This window comes from Cydia fagiglandana, chromosome 12 (assembly GCF_963556715.1).
Source record: "Cydia fagiglandana chromosome 12, ilCydFagi1.1, whole genome shotgun sequence".
In the NCBI taxonomy this organism is placed as follows: domain Eukaryota; kingdom Metazoa; phylum Arthropoda; class Insecta; order Lepidoptera; family Tortricidae; genus Cydia; species Cydia fagiglandana.
This window is the reverse complement of record NC_085943.1, coordinates 2143747-2157049: the sequence shown is the minus strand read 5'-3', so window position 1 is coordinate 2157049 and position 13303 is coordinate 2143747. Positions and strand designations below refer to the sequence as shown.

The following is a 13303-nucleotide window of genomic DNA, read 5'->3' as shown; positions in this document are numbered from 1 at the left end:
ATAAATAATAGTACTAGGTACAGAAGACTCACTCTCTGACAAAACGCGTCTGTTACGATCAGGACAGATATGGCCGCTAGGTGGCGACAGCGCCACGCGCGGCTTATGGCTAGCCGCCAAAATTGGTGTGGAGAGATGGATTTAAGAGACAAAGCGACGAAATCGCAGAGTGAGCCACGCCTGGCAATACATAGAAGACTAGAGAAAACAGTACGAAAGAGCACTGTGTCTCACTTAGGGTGGTATTCCATCTATCCAATAATTATTTTGTCTCACATTTTGCCTAATGAGAGAGTGAAACGCAATGACATTGGACCAAGAAATTGGAGGTGGAATACCAAATTACCATATTGGTTTGTCACTTTGGCAATGTAGGCATTCTTGTCAAATGACGGCAATTCCGGGATTACAACGACACAGTGCTCTTGTTTGACTTCTCTCTCGCACACTTTTTAATCGTAGCTCAGTTCACGTTGACAGACCACAAACTAAATATATAGAATATTAAATATGATTATGATATACCAGTGCCCTGTTTATCAAAAGCTTGTAACTTGTAATACAAGTGGAAGTCCCTTTCTAACAAAAGCTGTCAAAAAGGGACATCCCCTTGTATTACAAGTTACAAGCTTTTGATGAACAGGGCACAGGTGTGGCCTATAATACGAGCAAATAATTAAACTGTAAGCTGTACTCCTACTCATACTCTTTTAAAAATAACTTGTGTTTTGATTTAAAGTCTCTTCTAAACTTTAAAGTAACAGTAAAAACAATTCTTAGCAATGTATTGCGAATTTTATTATTTTTATCACAATGATAATTGAAGATAATATTTATTTTGTATGAAAAATAAGAAGTTCATATTTTTTTAAAGTAATTGTAAAAAAAATTGCTTGTGTTACAGACAGGCCACACCCGTATGATATGATATTTATTTAGTTCGTAATATTACATCTACAGCTTATAAAACAAAGGCCCCTCCGCGTCGGACTGTTTGTGTGTATGTATATTCGCGATAAACTCGAAAAACTACTGAACGGATTTTCGTGCGGTGTTCACCTATTAATAGATCACTATATTCACTATCTGTTTTTTAGGAAGGTAGGAGTATAATTTATTAAGGTTTTTGTAACCCGTGAGAAGCCGCGGCGGGTCGCTAGTATATTATTATAATCCTATTTATTATAGTATGTGCGGAAAGAGAAGAGTCGTGGGATGTAAGGGAGCCCATACCATGTCGGACCAATAAAAGTCTGCAGCGGATTTGATAGCCCACGCAGTGTAAGTGTTATTTATACGTCATAATTTCATAAAAGTTTGACGTTTAAAATAAACTGCGTGGGCTATCAAATCCGCTGCAGACTTTTCTTGGTCTGACTATTCTACGACACTTCTTTTTTCGCATCGACTCTACAAATTGACAGTCCATGATATATTGTGTTTTAAAACAGACTGTTATGTTTTATTGATTTTCTTAATAGAATAAGTGGATTTCTGGTAAGATTAAAGGAAGTGTATTTCCTGTAAATAAAATAAAAGACTAAGGTTCGAATTCTGTTTTTTTTCTTGTCCCTGGCAGTTTACAAATGACGTTTAATATTTATTATTTTAAAGCAATGTGGAGCCGACCACAGAACAAGTATAGTGCGTCATAAAATAGTAGAAATTAAATAAAATCGAACTAAAAAAATTCCATACCAAATTGTTGCCAGGTTTAAGCATTTTACGTCAAAAATGTGATAGTTACGTAGGAAGTGGCGCCCTCAATAATTTTCTACAATTTCTTGTCAGACTAAGGAGTATCGTAAATTAGAGAAAAAAGTGTGTGATGCTCAGAAAAAAATTACGTTTATTTTCAGTCTTCATTCTTATTAACTTTTACTTAGCATTATTTAGTAAAAAATGCACAATTTTTCACAAAAATTACAATATTCAGTATTAAATAAAATCATTCTGCATTTAAAAAAATCCGTTGGCTTGGCACATTAGTTTTATTTCAAATGCTTGAGCAGTTCTTCGACGTCTTTCTTGGAGCCGAGATAGCAGGGGGCGCGCTGGTGTATGGCCGCGGGTTCGATGTCCAGGATGGGTATTTTACCGTTGCTGGCCACGCCGCCCGCCTCTGTGACTATGAAGGACATTGGGTTGCATTCGTAGAGGAGACGCAACTGGAAATAGAGGCTTGTGTTAATGAAATTAAGGTTTAAAATCGACTAAGGGTTCACATATGTCGACGCGGAATCGGCAACATCCGATTTATGTCTGCGCAATAAGAGCGAAAAAGTCTCCTAGGCTCGGCTTGCATCGGCCGGCGCCTTTTTCGCTCTTATTCCGCGGACATATATAAACTCTTTCCTATCGGCTTTTGTCGAATGCGCGTCGATGTATCTGGGGAGACCCTAACCTGATTAAATGATTTCTATTGAATGCCACCAAGTTATACTGATGACTACGAATAACTCGATTGATATTATAAACAAAATAGAACGAAGCATAAGACAGACACATTGTGTTCGTAAATTTTACCGCTGAAGTAGATGGCGCTGTACGCCGGTGCAATACGTTTGGTGATAACCGGCTCATCTATCGTTACCTTTCCAACGGCGGTAACACGGTAACAATTTTATCGCTTGTCACCACATGTCTGTCATGTTCTATCAAGTATATGTATATAAGTGCAAAAGTGAAGCATAGTGACAAGCGAAAAAAATGGAACCTGCAATTTTTAGTAAAACATCAGACCTACGCATATTTTGTCATATTACCTTCCCATTGGGCGCAGACTTGGTGGCAGGGTACATGAAGATCCCGCCATACTTGATGGTGCGGTGCACGTCAGCCACCATGGAGCCGACATAGCGTGCTCCGTACGCCTTGCCGCTGCTGGGACTCTTCTTCTCTTCTACGTACTTCTTTAGGCCTGGCTCCCATTCGGCGGCGTAACCTGGGAAGGATTGATAATTATTAGAGCCCGTGGTCCTTTGATAGTGACGTAACAGGGTAAATTAGGCGCTGGAACGCACACGTTTTGCGAATACCAAGAAGCAGAAGTGGAATTCACTTCCTGCAAATTTATTCCCAGTCCACTCTATAACTTGATCTTTTTAAATCGAGAGTGAATTCGAGTGAATCGTTTAGGTAAGCATGTTCCATCCTAGACTGCATCGATACTTACCATCAGGTGAGATTGTGGTCAAAGGCTAACCTTTTTCTAATAATAAAAAGATAAATACCTACCGACATGTTACATATATGTCTGTAAGTTGCGAGGAATGACATGAATATGGTCCCAGCTGAAAATACAACTGGGATAATTGGTAATTTAAAGATACCGAGAGACCCTAGTACCTATTCTGGTCCACGGCAGTGTTAAAGTCAGTGTCAGACACAATCGTTGTTTCACGCTCGGATTCAAAATCTCTTGTCACCCGTGTGTGTGTCAGTTCACTCGCTACCATATTAAACAGTAAGTGTTAAAGAAGGCAAGGTAAAGAAATATAGGTAAACGTAATAGAAGTCGATTTCCAGGGTTCATCCACTAAACTTATACAGGACACTATTAGAGTACCTATAGATAGTCCAAAACTTACCTTCATTTATAGAATAAATGCTCCCCTTCTCCGGAATCTTCATTGAAGGATCAGTCAGGATGAACTCTCGAATGCTAGGATCGTACGTGAAGCCACGCGCGCCTCTGCTCGTACCAAGTGAGAGCACCATCATGGTAGCAGAGCCGTATGGTGCCCAGACGGCCATCAAAAACTAACCTTCATTGATAGAATAAATGCTCCCCTTCTCCGGAATCTTCATGAAAGGATCAGTCAGGATGAACTCCCCGATGCTAGGATCGTACATGAAGCCATGGGCGCCTCTGCCGGTACCAAGTGATAGCACCATTATGGTAGCAGAGCCGTATGGTGCCCAGACGGCCATCAAAACTAACCTTCATTGATAGAATAAATGTTCCCCTTCTCCGGAATCTTCATGGAAGGATCAGTCAGGATAAACTCCCCGATGCTAGAATCGTACATGAAGCCATGGGCGCCTCTGCCGGTACCAAGTGATAGCACCATCATGGTAGCAGAGCCGTATGGTGCCCAGACGGCCATCAAAACTAAACTAACCTTCATTGATAGAATAAATGCGCCCCTTCTCCGGAATCTTCATGGAAGGATCAGTCAGGATGAACTCCCCGATGCTAGGATCGTACATGAAGCCATGGGCGCCTCTGCCGGTACCAAGTGATAGCACCATCATGGTAGTAGACCTACTACTAAGGGAAGCTCGCTACAGAATATCAAAAACTAACCTTCGTTTATAGAATAAATGCTCCCTTTCTCCGGAATTTTCATACTATGATCAGTCAGGATGAACTCCCCGATGCTGGGATCGTACATGAAGCCATGGGCGCCTCTGCCGATGCCCAACGATAACACCATCATGGTAGCAGAGCCATATACTAAGAGAAGCATGCTACAGAATACCAAAAACTAACCTTCATTGATGGAATAAATGTTCCCCTTCTCCGGAATCTTCATTGAAGGATCAGTCAGGATGAACTCCCCAATGCTAGGATCGTACATGAAGCCATGGGCGCCTCTGCCGGTGCCCAGCGATAGCACCATCATGGTAGCAGAGCCGTATAGCGCGTAGCCGGCCGCCACGAGCTCCCGGCCGGGGCGGAGCGCGTCCGCCACTGATGGCTCACCTTCTGATTGCTTCCTGGAATATTGAAGTACCAAACTGAGACCCTACAAGGCTTATGTACAGCACGCTTAATGGAACTAACGGCCTGATGGCCACGACATGGCGCGACCGGCGGTGGCGGCGGCGGCAACCATAGGTGGGAACGAAAGGTCCGATCGCTGTGTCTCGTTCCAGTATGATTGCCGCCGCCGCCGGTCGCGCAAGGTCGTGGCCGGGCCGTAATACCTAGATTAGAGCACGCGCTGATTCAGTTGAGATATTGTATGTGTCGCCGCAGATTATGGCTCCTCTACACGATGGGCCAACGCCGGCCACTCCAAGGGACGCAGCTATGCGGTAGAATGAGATAGCAATATCACTTCCCTAGTAGCATTTTCGTTGGGGCCCACGGTGCCAACGGTAGGGAAAACGTTGGGATGAGGTTCGTTCCGTAGCCAACATTAATTTTGTATTGGCCCACCATCGCATTTACCAACATTCGCTGTGGCACAGATGCCCAACACAACGCCTTTGTGTATTTTGGTACCGTTGGCTAAACAACGATAATATTCGTTGGCCCAATGATGACATATATCGCATTTACCAACATAGGCAGTGGCAGTGATGCCCAACAATGGGCCTTTGTGTATTTTGCTACCGTTCGCTAAACAACGATAACATTCGTTGGCCCAATGGTGACGAATACCGCATTTACCAACATTGGCTGTGGCACGGATGTCCAACAATGGGCCTTTGTGTATTTTGGTAACGTTGGCTAGTCAACGATATCATCCGATGGCCCAATGATGACAAATATCGCATTTACCAACATTGGCTGTGGCACTGATGCCCAACAATGGGCCTTTGTGTATTTTGCTACCGTTCGCTAAACAACGATAACATTCGTTGGCCCAATGGTGACGAATACCGCATTTACCAACATTGGCTGTGGCACGGATGCCCAACAATGGGCCTTTGTGTATTTTGGTAACGTTGGCTAGTCAACGATATCATCCGATGGCCCAATGATGACAAATATCGCATTTACCAACATTGGCTGTGGCACTGATGCCAACAATGGGCCTTTGTGTATTTTGGTAACGTTGGCTAATCAACGATATCATCCGATGGCCCAATGACGACAAATATTGCATATACCAACATTGGCTGTAGCATTGATGCCCAACAATGGGCCTTTGTGTATTTTGGTAACGTTGGCTAATCAACGATATCATCCGATGGCCCAATGATGACAAATATCGCATTTACCAATATTGGCTGTGGCACTGATGCCCAACAATGGGCCTTTGTTTATTTTGGTAACGTTGGCTAATCAACGATAACATTCGTTGGCCCAATGGTGACGAATACCGCATTTACCAACATTGGCTGTGGCACGGATGCCCAACAATGGGCCTTTGTGTATTTTGGTAACGTTGGCTAGTCAAATATATCATCCGATGGCCCAATGATGACAAATATCGTATTTACCAACATTGGCTGTGGCACTGACGCCTAACAATGGGCCTTTGTGTATTTTGGTACCGGTGGCTAAACAACGATAACATTCGTTGGCCCAGTGAGCACAAATATCGCATTTACCAACATTGGCTGTGGTACTGATGCCCAACAATACCAGTTGAGTTTGCTTGTGGCGTCACTAGATGGCGTTACTGTCTCCAAACATCGAAGTTATAGTTATTTTCTCGATTATTCCGGATAGAATCATAATATTTTTTTAAAGTAACTTATAAATCTAATAGCTATAACTATAAAATTTATACATAAATTTAAAAAATTGTATTTTACCAACATTTTCTCAATTTAAATCTCAAAAAGCATAAATCTCGCTTACGAAGTTTCGAAGTGCGGTTAGTATATATACAAATTAGAGTGTATAGTAAGTGTACTTGCTTCGGCAGTACATATACTAAAATTGGAACGATACAGAGAAGATTAACAACAACTGCTGCCTAGGGCCTTTGTGTGGATACAACCAATGCCTACCGTAGTGTAATTGTAATATTTATCAGCAAAGGCCCAACGTCGTATTACACAACCACTTACTTAACGTAGGGTAACTGTAGGACTCGTAAACAAAAGCCCATTACATAATTAGACTGTAGGCACACTATAAATTACACAACTATGTATTTACCTACGGTAGTATTGTAAGAATCCTACACAAGGCCCAACGTTAAAGTTACAATGTTGGCCCTTTGTGGGACAAGCTGTGTTGGGCCTTCAACCTGGTGCACGACTACCTACCCCGACCTTCCTGACTTGCCGTTGGGTAATTGTTGAATTTGCAAACAGAAGCACAACGAAAAAATTGCCCTTTTTTATTTTTTTGCAGTTGGCCCTACAGCAAGCCATACGGCCAAATGTAACAATCAACCAACCATCAAACAAATGTGTATAGGCCCAACCACGGCCCAACCAAAACCACCACCGTTGAATAATTGTATGATTTATTTAAATAGGCCCAACGAAAAAAATACTCTAATGGCCCTCTGTTGGGAATCTTCGGGAGGGCCTTTGTCGAGGGCCCTCCAGCAAATCGTACGGCCAAATGTAACAATTAACCAACCATCAAACAAATGTGTATAGGCCCAACCATGGCCCAACCAAAACCACCACCGTTGAATAATTGTATGATTTATTTAAATAGGCCCAACGAAAAAATTACTTTTATGGCCCTCTGTTGGGAATCTTCGGGAGGGCCTTTGTCGAGGGCCCTCCAGCAAATCGTACGGCCAAATATAACGGTTGCCCAACTAATACGTAAACAAAGGCCCAACAAAATCCCTACAAGAAAATGCTATTAGGGTTGCTCCCTCTAACGCATAAATGCATCCCTTGGAGTGGCCGGCGTTGGCCCATCGTGTCGAGGAGCCATTAGACTTATGATGTAAAGATAACAGGATGTATAAAACGCCTAGGTATGATTGAATAAATGAGTCTAGATCACCAGTCAACGGTATCTTTACTCACACAACCCAGTACCTCTAACTAAAGCGAACGCCACTGCTTATATTTTAAGTACAAAAGAAGAAATGTGACATTGGATTTAGTGACTTACTTGTATATGGCGAAGATAGAACCGACGGACACCAGACAATCGATGTTGGAAGACCCGTCCAGCGGGTCGAAGCAGACTATGTACTTGCCGCGACGCTCGGTCTCCACCTGCAATGCAAGTTATTTAGTTAACGTGTAAAATAAAGAGATTATTGGATTAAGGCAAGACCTATCTGGCCTTCTTGGCAGTGGGGCATTATAACAGTATGACTAAATGACAGGACCTAACGTCTAGACATTCTGACAGAAGGACAATAATTCTTCTTCTTCCTCGATTCCTCATGACTGAGGGTCGCGATCACATGAGTCGTTATTTGTGCACCAAGGCTCCATTCTGCACAATTTTCTGTGTTCCTAATAATAGGCAATAAAGGATTAGCCGTCGGGGTCTGCTACAAATAGAATAGAATAGAATTCCATTTATTTTCCATTTATTTCAGTATACGTACACAGTTATACAATACATACACAGAAAGAAAGAAAAAAAACACTCAGCATAATGCCGGGTCCTACTGGAGTAGTACCTGACGCTGGTCTTCCGTGAACACCTGTAGGGAGCGTAGTTGCGCGCAGCTACCAGCTACAATAGAGTTATTAAGATAAAACTATAGGTAACTAATAATTACGACAATAAATAACGAAGCGACAATGAAGCAGTTAACATCAAGTGATAATATGACTCGACAGACTATACCTGGATGACGGTGTCATTCTCCTCAGAGACCAGCAGACACGTGGTGAAGGAAGACTTGAGCATGTTGATGAACAAGTCATTGGACAACACGTCCAACTTCTTAACCTGTTCACCCTGCACGTTCGTATCGCCGGAGATGCCATGCCTGGAAACAACCATCATAAATACAGTTTTTTTTAACGCCAGTTTTTTTTAAATGCTGGACGCATGATGGCAGGTGGGCCATAATAGCCACTAGCTGGCATCCCCAGTGTAGTCGTGGCAGAGGCAGACCGAGAAAGAGATGGCGGGACGAGAGGATTGGAATGAGAGAAGGGAGGCCATTGCGCAGCAGTGAGACACACACATAGGCATAAATACGGTTAATAAAAAAAAACCGGGCAAGAGTGAGTCGGACTCGCGCACGAAGGGTTCCGTACCATAATCAAAGAATATAATACTCACTAGGAGAAGAACGATAACTCCATACAAAAAAATGTCCCCAAACGTTTACACGTTTATACTAGTAGCGCCTTCGTTGTGTACCAAACACTAAAGTTGACAACCGGTTTAGCCTGGCGGGTATTGGTATTATAGGTAGGTACATAGTAATTCTGTTGATAAACATATTTGTTATATTCATACCACGAAATATATGAAAGATGCAAATAAACCCTTGTTTGTGGGATTATCAATTGATTTAAATAAAAGGCATGTTTATGTTTATAACATTATATATATATATATATTATTTATTAAAAAATGTTTTACATATCAAAATATACACTGAAAACTGGCAACTGGCAACTAAATAAAAAAATAGACATTAATAAAGCGCATTCACAAAGTTTTCAGTACCTTTTATACAAATAACATTAGGCATGCCAACCTATTACACTTTACACACAGATTTCCAACTTGTATTCATACATACATTTCTTCACGGTTAATTAATACGCTTTCCAGATGCGTTATGACTCGGTTCCTTCTGAACCCACTAAAGTTGTAAATTTCACTCTGGCTGAGCAGCCAGAAGAAGCACTTCAACAGCCGTTGATCCGCATTTAGCACATTTTCTATGTGCATTGCTGTAATCCATGTAGGTATTATTAAGTGGTACGTAGCGGTACACGTTGTATGTATTATTTAAAGATTTAATAAATAACATTTTCGTTATGAACTTTAACCACAGCAGTTGGACAGAGTCATTGACAAATATATTTTTTATTATGGTGGGTAGACGTACCTACCCTCCATATATTTTATGAACATTGATAAAGACAGTTGGAAGCAAATATTCATTATAAAACTTAATCGCATGTAATTAAGTTTTAAGCGTTTTAAGTCCCGTTTTATGATTAATATTGTATAAAATTCGTGATAATTTAAATCAGAGTTGGGAGCAATGTTGCTGTAGAAAAATGTTTTTATTATATGGCCAACGCACACATAGAAGCTTCAGGCGCACACATGCGCAATTATTTGGGGACATAACTTTCTTAGGAAGTAAACAGGCCTTGACCATAATGCAAAAAAGGCAAAAAAAAAACGGTCACCCATCCAAGTACTGACCCCGCCCGACGTTGCTTAACTTCGGTCAAAAATCACGTTTGTTGTATGGGAGCCCCACTTAAATCTTTATTTTATTCTGTTTTTAGTATTTGTTGTTATAGCGGCAACAGAAATAAGTACCTACATCATCTGTGCAAATTTCAATATCACGGTTCGTGGGATACAGCTTGGACCCTGGTGACAGACGGACGGACGGACAGCAGAGCAACAGCAGAGTCTTAGTAATAGGGTCCCGTTTTACCCTTTGGGTCCTCCTTGCGTCGTTATCCTCAGTAATGAGGGTCGTGACCTCCCTTCAGAATCACCTTCTCTTTCACAATTCCTCTCCATCTGGTTCTGTCCTTGGCGGTATGGAGAGCCCTGTGGACTGTGGAGTCAAGAGCGGTGCGGATCTGGTCGGACCAACGTATTGGACTGCGTCCACGCCCAGGCCTTTTCCCATCCACTTTGCCTGTCACAAAAAGCTTTTCGAGGCTGTCACCGTCTTTCCTTGCTATATGTCCGAAGTACTCAAGGACTCTGCGTAGACATTCAGATGACAGCCGCGACGAGATCTTGAGTTCTCGCAGTATGGAGACGTTAGTCCGAAATGCTGTCCAGGGGATACGAAGCATCTTTCTCCAGCACCACATCTCGAAAGCGTCAGTGCGTTTGCGGTCAGCAGCTTTCAACGTCCACGTCTCAGCGCCATACGTAAAGATTGAGAAGACTAGAGTCCGTACCAATTTGGTTTTAGTTTTTACGGAAATGCTGCGATCTTTCCAGATATTTCCAAGCTGAGACATGGCGCTCTTGGCCATGCCAATTCTCCTGCGCACTTCCTTCTCGCACGAACCATTGTTGCTGATGTTGGAGCCTAGGTAGATAAAATTGTCCACTGTCTGGAGGCCCAACGCACCAGTGAGTGCCAATTTCCCAGTTCTATCCACCACCATGACCTTGGTTTTGGACCTGTTTACGGAAAGTCCCATCTCCTCGCTAATCCGCTCCATTCGGTTTAGAAGTGCAACCATTTCCGACTCATTTGCTGCTAGCAGAGTAGTGTCATCGGCGTAGCGCAAGTTGGTGATTTTTACACCACCAACTGCGATGCCTCCCTCCCAGTTCTCGCAGGTACGTCTCATAATGTGCTCTCCATAGGCGTTGAACAGAACCCTTTGGGTACGGAACCCTAAAAACTATAGCGGCTCTGTGAGCTGTCGTATACTTACCTTGCGATAACCTTAGAAAATGTAAAAGTGGATAATATTCAGTTCATAATGTTATTAAAGAAAAAAAACAACTACTTTACGTGCGGGTTTACTTATTGCGGGAAGTTACAAAATCATATCCCTTAGTAGGCTTAGTATTAAATAAAGTAGGTAGGTACAGAGCAGTTTTCTTAAACACAGTTATACTTATAGGTAGGTATATATACTATTATCTTCTAAGTTATCAGTTCATTCCACTTGTTTGTACCTACTTACTTCATTATTAGGGTAATTATATAACTATTGAAAATGATAACAAAGCGGACGCTAGCTTGTGGTCTGTCAACAATACGAAAATATTGAAATATAAATGTCTTGGCCAAAAATAAATTAAGGTTTACTCGGGTAATTCCGAATGTCGAAAACTGTCGGACAATTCCGAAAAGAGACTTTTATTATGATGGAATTTAGGGTGATTTTCATCTGATTTTCGGAATTATCCGACATTCGGTATTACCCGAATCCACCTTAGGAAATTTTGTCATTATTTGCCTCAGCCAGTGACATTGACTCTTCCTATAAATTTGCTTAGTCACGATTTGTCATCAAAACAAGTCGAATTTGCTCTAAATAATTCAAGTACCTACTTAGGTAAATATTGGTACTACGAGTATAACTTGTAAGATACTAACAATTTAGCAATACCGGCTTTCCTGACGGCCGACTGAATGGCCTTGACCGCCGTCTGTATAGAGTTGAGCAGCTGCGTGAGATCCCCGGTAGCCGCAGGCGCTGTCCTCTGCTGAGCAAGCACCCACCGCGTAAGCGTCATCGCGTTCACGTCGAACGCGGGCCCGTGCTGCGACATCGCGAATTAAAAAAAAACGAAATTAAAAAAAAAGAGCAATGGCGTCGTTCGCGCTCAGCTGACGACGCGGCACTGGCCACGGCGCGGGTGAAGGTTGCCGTGCCGGTCGCTATCAGTGAAACAGTTATTTGAGGATTCTTATATAATAGTTATACTTGGTCAAGCAGATCTTGTCAGTCAAAAAGGCGGCAAATTTGAAAAATGTAGGCGCGAAGGGATAGTGTCTCATAGAAAATTTGAATTTCGCGCCTTTTTCTACTGACAAGATTTGCTTGACCATCTATATATAATGTTTACACCATGCCCACCTATGCGTATACATGATACTAAATACTTGTCTTTTTGTCAAATACTTAATAGTTACCTTTAGGTATTATATAATATCCCATCAAAAACATAAATGTAAAAAAGGAGAGCCAAGTTCAATACAAAAATTATGCTTGGCTGTGGGGTTCGCCGCAAAAAGAATGGAGATTTAAATGAGTGCCAAGTTCTATGCAAAATCCAAATATGTATTTATAGGAACAAAATAACATTATAAACAAGTATTAAACTCTATTTCTTTGCTTTATTGGATACCTATAACAATTGCTGTTATTTAAAAAAAATGCGAGATCTTAAAGCAGGTTAGATTTGACTTGCCCAGTTTTCATTACATCAGTCATTTTATAAAGTTATTCAACATATATATTTTGTAATTCTGATAAAAACTGGCAAAGCCAAATCTAACCTACTTTAAGATCTCACATTTTTTTTAAATAACAGCAATTGTTATAGGTATCCAATAAAGCAAAGAAATAGAGTTTAATACTTGTTTATAATGTTATTTTGTTCCTATAAATACATATTTGGATTTTGCATAGAACTTGGCACTCATTTAAATCTCCATTCTTTTTGCGGCGAACCCCACAGCCAAGCATAATTTTTGTATTGAACTTGGCTCTCCTTTTTTACATTTATGTTTTTGATGGGATATCAATACTTTTTGTAAAGAAAACTAGGCAGGTATTGAGATTTAATGTTTTTTCTTGTGTTTCCGCTGCATGTTTTTTACTTCTGTTCTTTGTATTAATTATGTGGTGCCGCGCGCCGCCAACGACACACCGTTGGCCGGTTGTTTAGCGCGTATTACAGGTTTTTTGTATGGGGACCCCCCCTATTTTTTAACTTTTTTATTTTTAGATTTTTTCCTACGCTTACACACAATTACCGAGCTGGATTCCAAATTTCATC

At 41.4% G+C, this 13303-nt stretch overlaps 1 protein-coding gene across 1 annotated transcript; it reads right to left on the bottom strand.

Moving 5' to 3' along the window:
* Window positions 1-1959: 1959 nt before the first annotated feature.
* Window positions 1960-12133, bottom strand: LOC134669441 (fructose-1,6-bisphosphatase 1). The gene is made up of 6 exons (XM_063527018.1): window positions 11895-12133; window positions 8462-8606; window positions 7769-7875; window positions 4496-4722; window positions 2766-2944; window positions 1960-2168 (listed from the first exon to the last, which is right to left on the bottom strand). The coding sequence occupies exons 1-6, from the start codon at window positions 12068-12070 to the stop codon at window positions 1992-1994; spliced, it is 1011 nt and encodes a 336-aa protein (XP_063383088.1). The 5' UTR covers window positions 12071-12133; the 3' UTR covers window positions 1960-1991.
* Window positions 12134-13303: the final 1170 nt, after the last annotated feature.